This window comes from Neolamprologus multifasciatus, chromosome 22, assembly GCF_963576455.1.
Source record: "Neolamprologus multifasciatus chromosome 22, fNeoMul1.2, whole genome shotgun sequence".
In the NCBI taxonomy this organism is placed as follows: domain Eukaryota; kingdom Metazoa; phylum Chordata; class Actinopteri; order Cichliformes; family Cichlidae; genus Neolamprologus; species Neolamprologus multifasciatus.
The window spans coordinates 3,645,458-3,663,481 of NC_140459.1; the positions used below are offsets into that span (position 1 = coordinate 3,645,458).

General features: G+C 41.2%; 3 gene segments (V, D, J or C); 1 reads left to right on the plus strand and 2 right to left on the minus strand.

The window, feature by feature from the left end:
• Positions 1-1,217: 1,217 nt before the first annotated feature.
• On the plus strand, positions 1,218-2,628 carry LOC146492643 (immunoglobulin kappa variable 6D-21-like). The segment is given in 2 exon segments: positions 1,218-1,390; positions 1,572-2,628. Coding segments are annotated over 2 exon segments (360 nt in total).
• Positions 2,629-5,700: 3,072 nt separating this feature from the next.
• Positions 5,701-7,401, minus strand: LOC146492644 (Ig kappa-b4 chain C region-like). The segment is given in 2 exon segments: positions 5,701-6,244; positions 7,304-7,401. A coding segment is annotated over 1 exon segment (264 nt).
• A 4,867-nt stretch (positions 7,402-12,268) lies between these two features.
• LOC146492645 (Ig kappa-b4 chain C region-like) lies at positions 12,269-13,619 on the minus strand. The segment is given in 2 exon segments: positions 12,269-12,752; positions 13,469-13,619. Coding segments are annotated over 2 exon segments (465 nt in total).
• Positions 13,620-18,024: the final 4,405 nt, after the last annotated feature.

Genomic DNA, 18,024 nt, shown 5'->3' on the forward strand with positions numbered 1-18,024 from the left:
GCAGCAGTTTATTACTGTCTGGGTGAATTCAATGTTAACAGTCAGTATTCGTTCACACAGTGAAAAACAGTCGTACAAAAACCTCCCTCAGTCAGACTGAACAGAAACTGAAGTGACTGCTGCAGCTGGAAGATACTGCAGAGACTGATACAGTTCACTGAGGACACACACACACACACACACACACACACACACACACACACACACACACCTCGTGAACATAGACTCAGCTATACAGACAGATAAACACTCTCTTAATCAAAATCCAAGGAACAGGCCGATGTGTTGAGTTGGATGATTTAATAAGGAAAAAGTGTGAAACTGTTGACAAAACCAGAAATAAACCAATAAAGATGTTGCATCAATATACAATATAACAAACACACCAGTAAGTCACATATTCAAAAATATGAGCAAAATATTTATCTGCTCAGTGAGTGCCCGAATAAAACATCAAATGAAATCACGCTCATGATCAAAATGTTAAAGAAACCACTTGGCATATGAGCTAGCTTAACCTTACTAGCTTAGGTTATACATGCATTCAAATTAAATTCAAACTACAAACTATATCAAACCTTCACAACAAATAATAATGCACACAAGTCGTCTCAGTGATAACAAACAATATTACTTACAGATGATGCCGTTTATCAACTTGTGATGGCATGGATGTCAACAGATTAACAGAGGTGAAACTGCCTCTGGCTAGATCTTGCAGAGTAAAAATACACAAAAACAACCACTAGAGGGCAAACTGCAGGACAGAAAATACCTAACGCCAGCATAAATAATTTACATTCTTCTTAATAAACTATGATAGAGCACACATACAACTTAGACTCACTTGAAGAACACACAAATAAAAAGACATCACTTTAAATATCTGACTAAAAGTCACCGTTATCCTTTGAGGTCTCAATGTAAAATCAACGAGCTTTGGTCATAGCAAAAAAATGTAAACGGAATCATAAAAGGTAAAAATGTAGCACAATAGTCACTGCTCTTGCTTGTCATCGTTTCACACCAGTTCCTACTGTACCAGCTTAAGTGCTACTGTACTATCCTATAACAATGACACAATACTTTATAATAACTACACAGTTTTAATCATCATCCCTTTTTAAAATCAGACTTGTTTCTCTCCACTCGATATCATAAATTATTTAATTATTCACTGCTCACTAAGAGTAAATCAGCCTTTTATGTTGAGGACAGCTGCAGCTGACTCTGTGTGTTTGCATATGTGTCCTGCCTCTCTGCTCACAGCTGTTAAGAGGCCAGTGTTGATCAGTGGCTGTCCAGGCCTTTCAGAGCCACTCACACACCAGCAGCACAATGATGATGTCACTGACTCTACTGCTGGCCACCCTGGGGCTCCTTGTTCAGGGTGAGACTCTCTGTCTTTGCTTCAGCATGCAGCCAGGTTCACCACAATGATGTTCTGCTATGATGGAGAAACTCTGAAACCAGCAGCACTGACCTTCTTCCATCTGTTCTCCATGTTAGAGAAATGATCCTCTAATGTTTGGATGTTGATCATCTTTTTTTGCTTATTTTCATGTTTTCAGGTTCATCAGGAGAAAAAGTCCTGACTCAGACTCCTACAGCTCAGTCTGTTGTTCCAGGACAGACTGTCTCTGTCAGATGTAAAGCCAGTTCAAGTGTTGGCGGCTGCCTCCACTGGTACCTTCAAAAGGACGGAGAATCTCCCAAACTCTTAATTTCTTCTGCTACCAGCCGTCAGTCTGGAGTTTCTGATCGTTTCAGTGGAAGTGGATCTGGGACTGACTACACTCTGACTATCAGCAGAGTTCAGGCTGAAGATGCAGGAGTTTATTACTGTCAGCAGTGTAACAGCTTCCCGTTCACACAGTGATACAACGCCGTACAAAAACCTCACACGGCTGGAGAGGAACTGAGAAAAAAGAAAATCTGAACTGACAGCTGCTCAGAAACACACATTATTTAATCTGTATAAAATAGTTTTATATTTTTTTATAAATACATGTTATAAAAATGTTAATATCATCATTTTGTGAATATTTTTATTATTTTTATTTTTAAGCCAGAAGTTATTTATCCTATAAATAGAATATTATTGCTACAATTAATTATCTGTAAAACAGAGAATATCGATACGAGCAACGAGTGAAAGCAATCAATGAAATATTTTATCTTTGGATTATGAAAGCTCGAATCAATTATCTCAAACCCAAAAGACCAATGACTAATTCATCCTGCTTTAAGTTCTACAGAAACACAAATATTTATGGTTACCATGTAATCGTCTTTTTTATAAATATTTCTTCACGTCATTATGCGGGCCACAAGTAGAGGTGAAATGGGCCGTGAGACTGAGACACAGAAATTAGAGGCTCTTGATGTGTTTTGTTTGTGTTTCCACCCGCCTGGAATTACCAAAAATAGAGAAAGCACAGCCTAACATATGAAACAGGAAAAGACCGACGTGTAAACCCTTTATTTCAACAAAGTAACTGTATTCTGAATGCCACCTTTTTAAACGGTAACTGTAACGGAATACAGTTACTCATATTTTGTATATAAATACGTAACAGCGGTACATGTATTCCGTTACTCCCCAACACTGGTCTGCAGGGAGCCTCAGGGTGCTGCTCCAGCTGTAGTTGCCGTCATTCTGCAGCACCATGGGGCTCCTGCTCTCCTCTCCACTGCTGCTTCTTCCATCCACCTTCCAGGACAGCCTCCAGTCTGAGGGGAAGCCCTTGTTGGCCACACATGACCAGAGATGGGCCGTAACGCGTTACTGTAATCTGATTACTTTTTAAAAGTAACGAGTTCAGTAAGGGATTACTATCGCAAAAACGGTAATTAGATTACCGTTACTTTCCTGTAGGAACGCTGCGTTACTGCGTTACTAAAACCGTGATTTTTTTTGTGAGAATGTCTCATGACAGTGACGTAAGCGAGTGCGACGTTCGTGACAACAGCTGTGTGCAGATCAACAATGGATCATATATTGAGTGCAGAGAGAGTATGAGCGTGCAGCGTTTAAACTGTGGAAGTATGATTTGATTTTATTTATTTTCTGCTGTGTTTTACTTGCATCTATTTGAAAGACTGAGTGTAAACACAAAAAATATTTTATTTTATGTGCTGGAATGTGCAGAAAATAGGTTTAAATATTAAACAAATTTCTTCCAGTCAGAGAATGTTGCAGATAATTTAATTTTTACTTGATGCATAAAATTAAAAGATTAAAACTAATAAAACAAGTTTAAAAAGAGACTTTTCCATTTGATTACATTTTGTATGATGGATTATGCAGAAAAAGTAGAATTGGGCTGAAAGATCTATCACTTTATCACCTATTCAGGTTGTAAATCGTGTTTTTAAAAAGTAACTAAGTAACTAAGTAATTAATTACTTTTGAAAATAAGTAATCAGTAAAGTAACAGGATTACTTTTTTGGGGAAGTAATCAGTAATTAGTTACTGATTACATTTTTCAAGTAACTTGACCAACACTGCACATGACTGTAGCCTTCCCCTGCTGCAGCTCCTCACTAATGGTGTCTCTGTTATGGGTCGAAAATTTCACATTTCTATCAAGTAATGTGTTTCAAATTAAACTGAAGAGTGTAAGTCCATTAGACCTTGGTGAATAAATAATGACAGAGTCTAATATGACATGTGTCGTTGTTTCTCTCAAGCTTTATTTACCAAATTTTGACTCTTTCAACTCTAACACATCGATCCAAGTTCACACACAGATGTTCAGCAGTCTTAAAGTCTTAAGGACTTGAAGGACACTTTATATGATTTATGTCAAACAATAAGTCAGACGTTCCCAAAGTGTGGGGCCCGCCCCCTAGGGGGGGCGCAGAGCCATTGCAGGGGGGGCGCAGCATGAAAAGGGGAAAAAAAAAAACAACAACGCTTGGACACTGCTAGCACGGGCGCCCACACGAAAGCAAAGCAGGAGATGAAGCATCGCTGAATATGTTTCCAAACCAACTTCATTCTAAGCCAAAGACTAGAAAATATGGTGAAGCAAATCTTCCCTTTGGCTTCACCTGCACAAGTGCCGAGGTAGGTCTCCCTGCAGGATTGGTTTTCCCTTCGTCGGGAGCAGCGCTGGGCTGTTTAAATCACGGACAAAGAGTATCCCACATTCTTGATTTATAGTTCACAAACACTTGTTGTAATGACTAACTACTCCTGACATTTTGGAGATGTTTGCTCTTTATACATTAAAGTTACAGCGGGATACAAATAACATCAGGCTGATCCTGCCATGATTTGTTCCCCTGGTTCAAATCACGGACAAACAGGATCCCACAGCTGTTTATGTTTTTGAACCCATTTTGCAGAGGGATTTTTTGAAAAATGTATTGATAGCAATGTTGAATATTATTACACAGGAAAAAAAAACAACTACATGTAAAATAATCACAGCGTGACGCCTCTGCCTTTGTAAATGGAGGGACAGTAACTGCGTGTATATGTAAGCGTGTAAAACCTGCAGATAGTCAGATTAACAGTATTTTGTCTCTATCTGCCATTCTGCAATTCATCTCATGTAAACAATAACGTGCACACAGCGTTACGTGAAAAAGGCACATACCTTTGATGTTGCGTGACAAACTCTATATTCCTCGTCCACACGTAAACACAAAAAAGGAGTTTTTAAAAAATCTCCATTCTCTGTGATTCGAAACGCCGTTTACGTGGACGAAACAGCTGCGTTTTCAAAAATACCCGTGTAGGTGCAGACGTAGCGTAAAAGACTTTATTAGTTTATTTTCTTACTACCTGTAATTTATTGCAGATTACTTGTATTTGCTTAATTGTTTACTAAATGTTTGAGGTGTGAAATAAACCGCAATGGAGCAGAATATGGGTGTGTGTGGTTGGAGGATGTGTTCTTGCGTGCGTGCGCGCGCGCGCGAGGAGGGGCGCAAACATTTTTCTTGTAAAACAAGGGGGGCCCAGCAAAAAAAGTTTGGGAACCACTGCAATAAGTGGTGTCATGAAACAGCTGAGCAGGCAGGAAAGGACTCAAATGCAGCTACTGCAGAGACTGATACAGTTCACTGAGGACACACACACACAAGCATGTACATTGAGTATATTGCTACAAATTAAGAGACGACCAAATACAATACATAGCACTTAGAAAACATCACTAGATTAATTGATAATCCTGAACACGTACTTTGTTCACACCTGTTTCTGGACAGGAGTGCTTTAACTCTCAGACTCCTGATCTCCACCTCATCCTGGACAATTATCCTCAACTAAGTCTCCACCTGCTTCATCTCTGCCACCACCAGCTTCTAGACTCTTCTCTGCTCTGTTGCTTCACTGTTCCACTGCCAAATAGTTCATTAATCAAACGTCAGTAAATCTTCATTTAAATAAACTCTGTTTAAACATACAGATGACACCCTGCTCTTTAATTTCAATTATTAGGATATTTTTTTATTTATATTGTCAGAATAAAATGCAGGTCAACAAACAGCTTTGAGACAATCTATGGTTGGACCTCAACATCTTATAGAAAACACTAAATGTGTGTATAAGAATATATTTAACCATGTTGACTGCACATTACACTTGGTGTGTCTGTAGACATTTTTATTTTGATCTGGTTTAATAAATGTTACAAAATCTTTATTTTTATGTGAATTTATTAAACTCAGATTCAAAGAACATGTTTCCTCGTTACATTTTTATTGTTTTAAAAGGTTGAAATATCAGCTTTACAACAGACACAAAAGGATGAAACTAGAGGAGATTGTTGCTATGATTGTTGTCATTATGAGATGGAAACATGACTGTTTGATAGGTTTATTTTTGAAATCTGCAAACAAAAAGAAACAAAGAGACAGAAGAAAAACAGCATGAAAGACTCAGTGATTGACATCAGGACTGGGAACACTGGTCTCTCCTCAGTATCTCTGAGACCAGAGGCTGGGAGCCCTGGGTGGCCTCACAGGTCACAGAGCCCACCTTCCCCCACTGGTCTGCAGTGAGCGTCAGGGTGCTGCTCCAGCTGTAGAGGCCGTCGTTCTGCAGCACTCCAGGAGTCCTGCTCTCCTCCCCTCTGATGCTGCTGCTGCCACTGCTGTCGCTCGTCTTCCAGGACAGACTCCAGTCTGAGGGGAAGCCCTTGTTGGCCAGACACATGAGCGTGGCCTTCCCCTGGTCCAGCTCTGCACTGGAGGGACCCAGCACCTTCAGGGCGGGGCGGGTATCACCTAGGAAACACCAATCAGCTTAGAGGACAGGAACCACAATTTGATTTTCTCCGTTAAGAAGTTTCTGTCAGGTGTTTTTTCTGCTCCACCAGTCATTAACTCACACATTGTTTCACTTCCCTTTAAGAAACCTCTCATGCATATCAGCACAGAGAGAATCATCACACAGTTTGAGCTGAAATATGTTCAAACTACACTGGAAATAAAAGAAGCAGATGTGGAAACATTTACAGCAGTTTGGCTTTAAAATGATTAGAAGTCTAAATCATGGACGACTGAAGAAATGAGTGGACACAAGCACAGAGCAGCTACTCATTCATGTAGATTTGAAATGTTATTGAACAGCTCACATGATTTCAAACTAAATCTGAAACATCTGACACGATAAAAACATCAGAAAGCAAACTTTGACTCATCCAAACAGCAGCTGATGTGGTGGAAATTTACAAACTAATCATAAGATGATGAAGTTTACTCTTGTCTACAAATATTTTACTGTGACAGAAATGTAGATTAAACAAGAGAAACTCGCAGAGCTCATCTGAATTAGTCCAGTAAAAAGGACAAACATCAAAAACGAAATTATTTTAAATAAAAAAAATACTTTTGTTTCATCTAAGCAGCCTAACAAATAATTATTAAATAAAATGATAAAACATTTAATAATAAACACAGTTTAATTAACTTACTTCCAACTTGCAGTCTGGTTCCTCCACCAAAAGTCCACCACAGTGATACAAACTCACTGAGGCGCCGTACAAAAACCTCTGACTGTAGAGAGACACGGCTCTCTGACTCCAACAGACTGGATTAAAACTAAAAGCTCTCAAGACTTAACCAGATGTATGTAAATGTAAAATATCCTCAAGTCCACTCTGATGTTTTATATCATTTGTTAATATTCATTTTAACATTTATTCTGAAGCTAACTTTGTTTCTTCATGAAAATTTACGTAAAAATTATTTTACTGAGTTTTTTTCTGGCACACTGAACAGAAAAGTCAAGATAACCACAAGAAAGAAATCTGCTAAAGTAAAAGAGGTTTAAGGCTGACTTACTTCCAACATCCAGTCTGGTTCCTCCACCGAACGTGTACCACAGTGATACAAACTCATTGAGGCGCCGTACAAAAACCTCTGACTGTAGAGAGACACGGCTCTCTGACTCTGAAACAAACAAACTCAACAATATGAATTCTTTAAATCATAATTTCATGACATATTATTATTATAATTATGAAATACAAATGAATGAAACACAATAAAACAATTTGCAAAACTCTGTTCCTGAGTTTCTGACACAGTTTTGGTGCTCAGTAACCAAAAGGTTATGGCTGTGATATATTGTGTATTTTAGAGTTTGAAAAAATCTAAAATAGTGCTGTCAGCGTTAATCTTGTTAAAATGACGTTAACGCCATAACCACATTAACGCTGCAAATCTCTGTTAGCGAGTTAATGCGTATTGCCCTGTGCATGCAAGAGCCCCTAGCTGCAGCCACTGGGGGGCGCTATATTGTGACCTCCACAGTAACCAGTAAAACTAAAACGCGTTTTTCTTACTATTGATGCTGCAGATAAATGAATTTGGTTCTAAGTGTTTTTAACACTTCATCACCATCCCTTCAGCTTGTCCGTGGCCAAAAGTGTCCATGTGTTATGTTTTTGTTTCCTTTGCTACTTTTTCTGCATAAAGGTATTTTCATAAATATAAAATAGTCATTACTTTTTACATTTTTAATCCTTCAAACACCCTTTTCTAGTATAATGCACTTGTTTGAAGACAACCTCAAAACCCACCATTTCATATATCAGCAGCTACTGGAAATTATTGTACAGGGGTCCCTCGCTATAACGCGGTTCACCTTTTGCTGTTTCGCAGATTTTTTTTTTTTTTTTTTACAGCACTTCGTGTTGTGCGTTCTGATTGCTGTAGAACATTGTCAATAAATCTAGTGCCGTGTCTCCTGTACAGCAGCGGTCCCCAACACCCGGGTCACTGACCAGTACCGGTCCGTGAGTCGTTTGGTACCGGGCTGCGAGAGTTGAGGCTCGGGTGTGAAATGTATGGTTTTCAGGGTTTTTATTGTTGAGTCAGTTTCCCTGGGTCTTTACCCGTGTTGTAGTCGTGTGTCTTATTTTGAAAGAACTATTTACGCATTAGCATAGCAACCAGAGAGCATGGGGCAGCACGGTGGTTAGCACTGTTGCCGCACAGCAAGAAGGTCCTGAGTTCAATTCCAACATCAGGCTGGGGTCTTTCTGTGTGGAGTTTGCATGTTCTCCCCGTGTTTGCGTGGGTTCCCTCCGGGTACTCCGGCTTCCTCCCACCGTCCAAAGACATGCAGCTTGTGGGGATAGGTTAATTGGATAATCCAAATTGTCACTAGGTGTGAATGTGAGTGCGAATGGTTGTCTGTCCCTGTGTGTTGGCCCTGCGACAGACTGGCGACCTGTCCAGGGTGTACCCCGCCTCTCGCCCTATGACAGCTGGGATAGGCTCCAGCGCCCCCCGCGACCCTGAAAAGGATAAGCGGAAGCGAATGGATGGATGAACCAGAGAGCATCAAGAAGCAGAGGAGGATGTTACAAAGGCTAACTAACATCTGGGCAATAAAAAACAGAGCAGAATGGAAGAGAGACTATTAGTATTTATAAATGTATAAATCTCTTTGTGACAAACGTTACAATGTTGATGCAGGTGGAATGAGAGACATAAATAAAGTGCAATATGCAGTAAAGGGAACAAAGTGCATTGATGTTACAGCAAAAATCTAATACGTTTGAAACTGACCACTAAAAGCTAACCAGAGGTGTCAAAAGTACACACATTACTAAAGTTTAGATACCTCGGGGGTCTGACCGTTGTTGTAACGCTAACAAAGTGCCAACATAATCAGTGTAAGCAAACTAGATGATTGCTAGAATTATATAATTATTAACAGCAAATTTATACATGAAAGACTCTGTAACAACCTTTACGATCCACTTGCAAGGTTTCCACAGTCGATGATCCATGCAGGAATGTATTTCCACCTACTGTAGAGATCACGTGTTTCCGGTTACTGTGGAGGTCGCAATATGGCGTTCCCCAGTGGCTGCAGCCCTTCTCTGTGCATGGGGCTGCACGCCGCTAACACGTTAACGATCTAACTGCGCTAATGCGTTGACGCCGTGCAGCCAACGCACGGGGCGATCTGCGTTAACTCGCTAAGAGAGATTTGTGGTGTTATGCTCACAGGTTCCTGAGACGGTGACACCCTCCTCACGAACAGCATCCACTGGGTCCATCTTGCGTCAGATCGTTCTGTCACAGCAGGGTGTGCCTGTGCTTTTTTGACACAGGACCCAAAAGCAGATGATGACAGAGGAGTTGCAGGTTTCAGCAAAAAACAAGACTTTATTTGGGTCGAGGGCTGAACCAAAAATGAAAACTATGAAAAAACTATGAGAACTGTGACAACGGTGACAATTGTGGTGGGTATAACAGACGACCTGACAGTGACATTGTCAGGGCTCGTGGGATGAGCCGTGTGGAATTTAATGAGGACAAAGATGCAGGCAGCTGAGATGCAGGGGAGTTTTTATAGAGAAGGTGGAGGTGCAAACAGAAACGGCAGAGGAGTGGAGGAAACTAAACAAAACCTAAACTGGAAAAAACTAAGAAAACAAACCTGAAGCGCTAACTGGAGACCCAGAGAAACACAGAAACACGCAGGGAGAAACACAGACGAACCAGCAACAGGCAGGAGAACACACAGGGCTTAAATACACACAACTGTATCCCGGGATGGGAGAGAGGAGGGGAACACACCTGGGAGAAATCAGAGCTGACGAGACAGGGGAAAGGTAACCTGAACACACTCACATGAGACAAAGACCTTCAGAATAAAACAGGAAACTTACAGACACAGAACCAGACAAGACACTGAACTTAACAGACTCACAAGCAGACACAGTGACACCATGGACAGACCGAGGGAACACGGAGCAGTGGGAGCAGGCACAGAACAAAACCCTAACAAATGGTAAACCTTAACAAAAGATATAACAGAATAAACAAAGAACATAGAATAATATAAATACACACAAAACACAGAGTCGTCAGACTCAGGACCATGACAGACATACAGAAAACAGACGACTTAAATACATACAGGAGGTGATACGGGGAAGTGGGAACACATGGGGAAACAGCTGACTGACATTAACATAATGATGGGACAGTGGAAGTGAACCTAATACAACGAACAAAGAACACAAGACTCAAAATTAAAATAAAATAAAATAAAACAGGGAACACGGCCAAAAATACAATAAACAACAAAACACACAAAACACTTTGTCTCATAGAAAGAGGAAGAAATGTTCTTTTTGAAATAATTTACAGTGAACATCATCAACAGCATCATCAGATCGATCCCACTCCCTGTTGCAGTCATTTCCATAGAGAGGCACTTTGCATCAGCAGCACCATGCTCCAGTGCTCTGGGAGAGTTTATAGTCCTGAGAGTTGAACACTGGATGACTGACAGCTGTCCTTCATCACAACAGAAGCCACAGAAATCCTCCTCATCAAAAACATGACTTTGATCTGCGTCCTCATCTGGACTCTCCTCTGCTGCTGCTTCACAGGTAAAGTCCAGAGAATCAAACTCCTCTCCTCTATCAACATCTGTCCCTCTGAAATGAAGCCCACAAAACCATGAAGCTGCTTTATGTTTTTGTCTCTGTGTCCTCAGAGTCCAGAGGACAATATACAGTGACTCAGCCTGGAGCAGTGAGCTCTGCTGTGGGACGAACTGTGAGCATCAAGTGTAGGACCAGTCAGAATGTTCATGGCAACAACCATATGTTTTGGTACCAACAGAAAGATGGAGGAGTTCCTAAACTGCTCATTTACTATGCTAGCAGACGACAATCAGGGATTCCAGCTCGTTTTACAGGCAGTGGATCAAACTCTGACTTCACTCTGACCATCAGTGGAGTCCAGGCTGAAGATGCAGCAGTTTATTACTGTCAGAGTTGTCACCATATTAACAGTCAGGATGTGTTCACACAGTGAAAAACAGTCGTACAAAAACCTCCCTCAGTCAGACTGAACAGAAACTGAAGTGACTGCTGCAGCTGGAAGATACTGCAGAGACTGATACAGTTCACTGAGGACACACACACACACACACACACACACACACACACTTCACAGTCTTTCTAAAATAATTGCAAAATCATTTCTTAGGCCTTGATAAAACTCTAACTTTCATAACTAATGTTTATGTGGGTTTGACTCATAACATCAGACTTGTGTCCATCCTGTCGAGCTAGCACAGAAGAACATGTGAAACACAAAACAGTTGATACTGTGAGTCCGATCTGTGATGAAGAAACTCTCCTGTAAATATTCAAACTGGGAAGTAGTTATTAAATGAGAATATTTTAGTAAACTGCAGTACTGATATATGTATGTATGTAGATTGCTCAGCTACATTCTTGGTCACAGAAATATTTCACATGATTTGATCTGAAGATTTAAAGTTTAGTTCATCAAGTCTTTAACTTCATCTTTGTGACATAAATTATTCTGACATTTACACTTTTTAACCTGCACTGATGTTCTGAAAGAGACATTTTTTAGTGTCTCCTATGTTGATAAAGAAAGTTTAGTTTTTCTTTGGGTTATTTTATCAATTCTGACTTTGAAGAAAACCAGGACGGGTCTCATCATGGGTCACATGCAGGTTACAATAATCTGTCACCATGTTTTGCTGCCTCTGCTACACCCAACAGCAAATTTCAGCACAAAATCCAACATGATGGAAAATTATGCATCTACAAACAACTTGGAAACTATTTATAGCAGAAAGCAGCTGGTGGTGATTATGTTATTGTTTTTTGTTTAAGGTTACATCCTCATGTGTAGTGATACAGTAAAAATGAGATTTTCAGTGTATGGAAGCATCACTGCTGAACCTGAAGGATGATTATCAGACAGAAGAGCAGCTGAATGGAAACACATGAAAACCACTATTTGAAGACCTCAGTTTTTATTTGAAGTATTAAAACCATCAACAGTGCCACAAGCATGAAAACATGAAAACTATCAAAGCAATACAGACACAGAGGGAGCAGACTGAGAGAAGCTGCAGACTAAAGCCAGTATCAGAGTCCCAGTGAGTCAGCTCAGGACTGGGAACACTGGTCTGTCATCAGAGTCTCTGAGAGTGGAGTGTGGGAGCCCTGGGTGGCCTCACAGGTCACAGAGCCCACCTTCTCCCACTGGTCTGCAGGGAGCCTCAGGGTGCTGCTCCAGCTGTAGTGGCCGTCATTCTGCAGCACCACGGGGCTCCTGCTCTCCTCCCAGCTGATGCTGCCACTGCCATCCACCTTCCAGGACAGCCTCCAGTCTGAGGGGAAGCCCTTGTTGGCCACACACATGACTGTAGCCTTCCCCTGCTGCAGCTCCTCACTAGAGGGCGCCAGCACGGTCAGGGAGGGGGGGACTCGACCCACTGCAGAGAGAGAGAGAGAGAGAGATGTTAGAGAAACTGGGAGTTGAAACTGATCTCCAGCTGTTTCACTTCTCTATCTGAGATTGGTAACCATAGAAACAGACAGGCTTCACTGCTGAACCATGGCACCAGACGAGTTTCAGTACCAAAGATAAAAATATTAAAGTGTTTCTTTGACTTCTGATGTTCTCATGTGCGTTATGTTTGTATTATTTATTAGTTTTATAATTAGAAAACAAACAGAAATTAACATGTCAGATTTTTGTCATAAACAATTGTATGTAAAACAGAAAAAAGCATAGACCTTTTTTTGGTCTATTTGGGAACAATAAAGATAACTGTACCTACACATTAAAATCCGTAAAATCAGCAAACCTCAGACAGCAAACTGTTAATGTGTCGTTAATAATGTTAAATCTTTAAGAACTATTAATTTTAGATGGATGTCACATTATTTGCAGCAAAAGGCTGAAGACAAAACGTTCATGAAATGTAAAATATAAAAACTTCTTCTACTTTCATACAAGAAAAAAAACCTTTTAAAAGTTTAATTTCCAGTAAAAATAAATGCACAAGACGATTTTAGTCTGAATTCAAAATTTACTCTGATATTAGATTTTATATTTATGAGAAACATGAAGTATTTATGTAGAAGGAAATGAAATGAACCTTAATGATACAAGTTTGAGCTTCATAAATGAGTCAAATGTACTTACAGTTAACATCCAGTCTGGTTCCTCCACCGAACGTGTACCACAGTGATACAAACTCATTGAGGCGCCGTACAAAAACCTCTGACTGTAGAGAGACACGGCTCTCTGACTCTGAAACAAACAAACTCAACAAAATCATTCACTGTTTGCATAATGTTATAAAAATAAAAACTGAAAAAAGAAACAGTGCAACATGTTTTTATAAGTTGCATTTTTAAAATTAGATTCACAGTTCAGATAATTTTATTAATTCCAAAATGTGTTTGCAGCTTTCCCACACTACCTGCTCACATGGTCAAACTCACACAGCCGACAGTCTTTAAACAATAATCACAAGCACTGTTGCACATCAAGGCAGAGATAAACAAGCAATGAGGTCAAGGAAAAACACAATAAATACATCAAAATGAACACAAATGTTCAAAATAAATAAACAGATTATGAAGGGTAAATGTCTCAAAATGAACAATCACAGAAACGTTCATCTAAACGACTCCTGTCAGCGTTCAGGAATCTAACAGCTGAGGGAATGTGTCAGGGCTCTGTGTGCGGGCAGGTGGAGATGTGGATCCAAGTGCCGGACTCTGAGACGGAAATATAACTGAAAACCTCAGCTGTATTGCTGCCACCAACAAAACAGAAAGCAAACATGAAACCACTAACTGGACCACACAGGCAGGATCTGAGGGTACAACGCGACACCGAGCACAGGAAAACACAGGGCTTATATACACAGGGTAATAATGAGGGAATGGACAATAGGAGGGAGACACAGCTGGGAGAAATTAGGCTAACAAGACAGGAGAAAGGTAAAACTGAACACATTGACATGAGACATGAACTTTCAGAATAAAACAGGAAACTAACAGACACAGAGAAGCATGGACAGACAGAGGGAACACAGGCAGGCATGAAACAAACACTAACACATAGCAAACCTAAACAAAAGACAAGGCAGAAGAAACAAGAATATAAAGAAACACAAAACACTGAGTCCTCAGACTCAGGACTAGTGATGGGATTTCCGACTCTTTTTAGAGATCCGGCTCTTTCGGCTCGGATCACTAAAAAGAGCCGGCTCTTTCGGCTCCGAACCGGCTCTTCAGGTTGTTTTGTTGCTTTAATTATTTAATCATTAACAATAATATAAAATTATGCAGAAAAGGAATTACTAATGTAAAAAAAGTGGTTTTATTTATATATGTTTATATATGGCCCCTAGAGACAAAGCACGTACAAACTCTAAAGCATATACAAACTCCAAAAAGCACGTACAAACTCCAAAACACATTTCTAGCGTTTACTGAACTTCCAAAACAGAGCTACCCAGATCACTTAAATTACACAATTGAAAACATGTGTGTATTGTTTGTGTATTTATAGACAAGCACTCATATTTATTCAAATAATTAAAAAAAAAAATTAATTTACCTGTTATTACCACACACCAAATCCGGTTGTTGATACTTCCTGGCTTGTGTAACCACTAGGTAACAAAAGCTCAACACTGCGCCCTAGCATCCTGGACCACTTCTGTTGTCTTTTGTACGTGATTCTGAGTTTGTACGTGCTTCTGAGTTTTTACGTGTTTTGGAGTTTGTAAGTGCTTCTGAGTTTGTAAGTGCGTCTGAGTTTTTACGCGTTTTGGAGTTTGTACGTGCTTCTGAGTTTTTACGTGTTTTGGAGTTTGTAAGTGCGTCTGAGTTTTTACGCGTTTTGGAGTTTTTACGCGTTTTGGAGTTTTTACGCGTTTTGGAGTTTTTACGCGTTTTGGAGTTTTTACGTGCTTTGTCTCTAAGGGCCACCATAAGTATACTTTATTTATTCACTCCACATAAAATGTAATAAATAAATCATATAATACAAAAAACAACTATTTACATTTTAAACTTTTAAGTATTTAAATTTTCAGCTTTTTCCTTCTAAACAAATTTAACGTGAAACAATACAAAACACTGCAAACCACAACACAATTAAATATAAATTAAAATATTAAAACAAAAAGAAGATTCGCATTCTCTGTCATATGGGCCTGCGTGATTTCTGAATCCTTTATCATCTGCAACTGAAAATAGTGGATGATTACTATACCTTTCTAATGTGATGTTGTTGTCCCTCGCTCTCTTTCTCTCTGGCTCTGTTCCTGTGCTGCTGCGAGTGTAACTAACGCCCCTCCCCCCTCTGCCCAGCGCAAAGTACAGGCCGCGCGTGCGGAGTTCTGCGGAAAAAAGGGCGAGAGAGAGGGCGAGAGAAAGAAAAAAAAAAAAAACCTCACGGCTCCCAATGAGGAGCCGGCTCGCGTCGTTCAGTTCAAAGAGTCGGCTCTAAGAGCCATTTCGTTCGCGAACGACCCAACACTACTCAGGACCATGACAGAACCCCCCCCTCACCCTCAAGGGCTGGCTCCAGACAGCCCAACAGAAACACAAAACTGTCCAAAGCACAGAAAACAACCCAACCAGGCCGGGCGGTGGGGGTCCAGGGGTCCGTTCTTCGTATCTCGCTAAGTAAGTTAGCTGGATTTGATTGTTGACGATTTCGCGTGATCTTGGATCGTTCGGTTCTCCGAAGCTCATCCGGGACTTGCTGTCATAGCAATAGATCCGTAAGCGTAAACCTGCTTGGGAGCAGGCTTACTTTATGTAAACAGGATTAGATCGCGGCCACTCAGGTATGTCCGCTTCATTTATACAAAAGCAACAGCGATATTTTTCCACTGTTTTTCCATAAATAAATATTATCAATGTAACTAAAGATAATGCAGTATTTGATTATTTTATTGATTTCATACAGATACATACAGGTCATTTCCTAAAAAAAGGGAAATGTACTATTAATCATTCTATTTCATGTATTTGATTATTTCAAATGTAATTCATATTTTAGAGTAGTAATAGTAAATTACTTCGTGTAATCAAGATGAGAGACCACGGCTATAAAAGCGAAGGTGGATTTGGGAAGTCTGTCGCAGCCATGTCCTGTCCGTTTGTACGCGAGCAACCCATTGCGGAAAGTGCAAGATTGATAAGGAGAGCATTCAACCCTAGGGCCAGCTCCTCTGCTGGGGTGTGACGAGGGGGTGCAGGGCCACCACCTGTCTTTTTGCTCTGCCCTTTTCTTGGTTGCTGTTATAAACAAACAGATTATTTCAGGGTCTCTTTTCAAGAGACTAAAAGCAATATAAGTGATAAATATTACCATTCTGTAGAATATTCTTATATTTCACTTTTACGTGTTCCCATGTTCTAGTGGGTACTGTTGTAGCTCTAATGTGAAAGAGGATATAATGTAATATAATATAATATGATATAATATAATATGATATAATATAATATGATATAATGTAATATAATATAATACATTACTTACGAGTTTAATTTGTCAGCAACTTTCTGCCAGCCCTCTCTCCTTGCTTTTGCAGCCTTTGCAGTGTTCCCTTGCGTTTTAATTAAACTCTGAAACTCCTGAAATCCCTCAATCAAGAGTTCTTGCTCTGCTGCCGAAAAATACTGAGTGCGCTCCTTCGACATTTTCGCCGACCAATCAAAGAGTTGCCGATCAGTGTTTCTACTATCGATGTGTACCCCCTTTTAAGCCACCCAGCGATCTCACATTACTTCATCCAGCTGTACTAATCGTCAACAACAGTTGTGTTCGGAGAACCGGAATAGCGAGCTCAAAGTTGGCGCGATGATTTGATCTTGGATGTGTCATTTGATCTTGGATGTAGTAAGCGAGGTACGAAGAATGGACCCCAGGACGGAGGGACCGAAACTGAAGACAAAACCGTAACCAAAACACTGGAGCATGGTAAGCAGATCAAACAGTTCGAGAGGCAGACCCGGAGGTTGCCGGCACAAAAGTTCATAAGTCAAACGGTCGGAGGGCCGACCAAGTGGGTGACCCAGGTGACAGAGCTGGTCTGGAGGCCAGCCGTGCGGAAAGCAACGGCGGCGACGACGTAGAAAGAGTTCAGGGGACCGGCCGTGCGGACGGCAATGGCGGTGGTGACAGAGCAAGTCAGGAGGCCGGCCACGTTCAGGGGGCCGCCCTTGATGGCGATGACGTCCAACCAAAGGCCTGGAAAGTGGCCGGCAATGTTGAGGAGACGACCACGGAAAAGCTGGCCGTGCTAGGCGTGGAAGAGATGGTGGCGTGGCAACCACAGGGCCAGACGAGGCAGAAGCTGAAACAAGCAAAGCTGAAGCAGAGGCTGGACCAGGCGACGGCGTGGATGAAGTTGAATCGGGACCAGGCGAAGCTGAATCTGGACCAGACGACGGCGAAGCTGATGCAGAGGCTGGACCAGGCGACGGCGTGGATGAGGCTGTGGATGGCGCTGCAGGCGGTGGCGTGGAAGCCGGAGACGGTGGCGCTGCAGGCGGGGGTGAAGCTGCTGCAGGCGGGGATGAAGCTGCTGCTGCAGGCGGCGGTGAAGCTGCTGCTGCAGGCGGCGGTGAAGCTGCTGCTGCAGGCGGCGGTGTGGGTGAAGCTGCTGCTGGCGGCGGCGGTGTGGGTGAAGCTGCTGCTGGCGGCGGCGGTGTGGGTGAAGCTGCTGC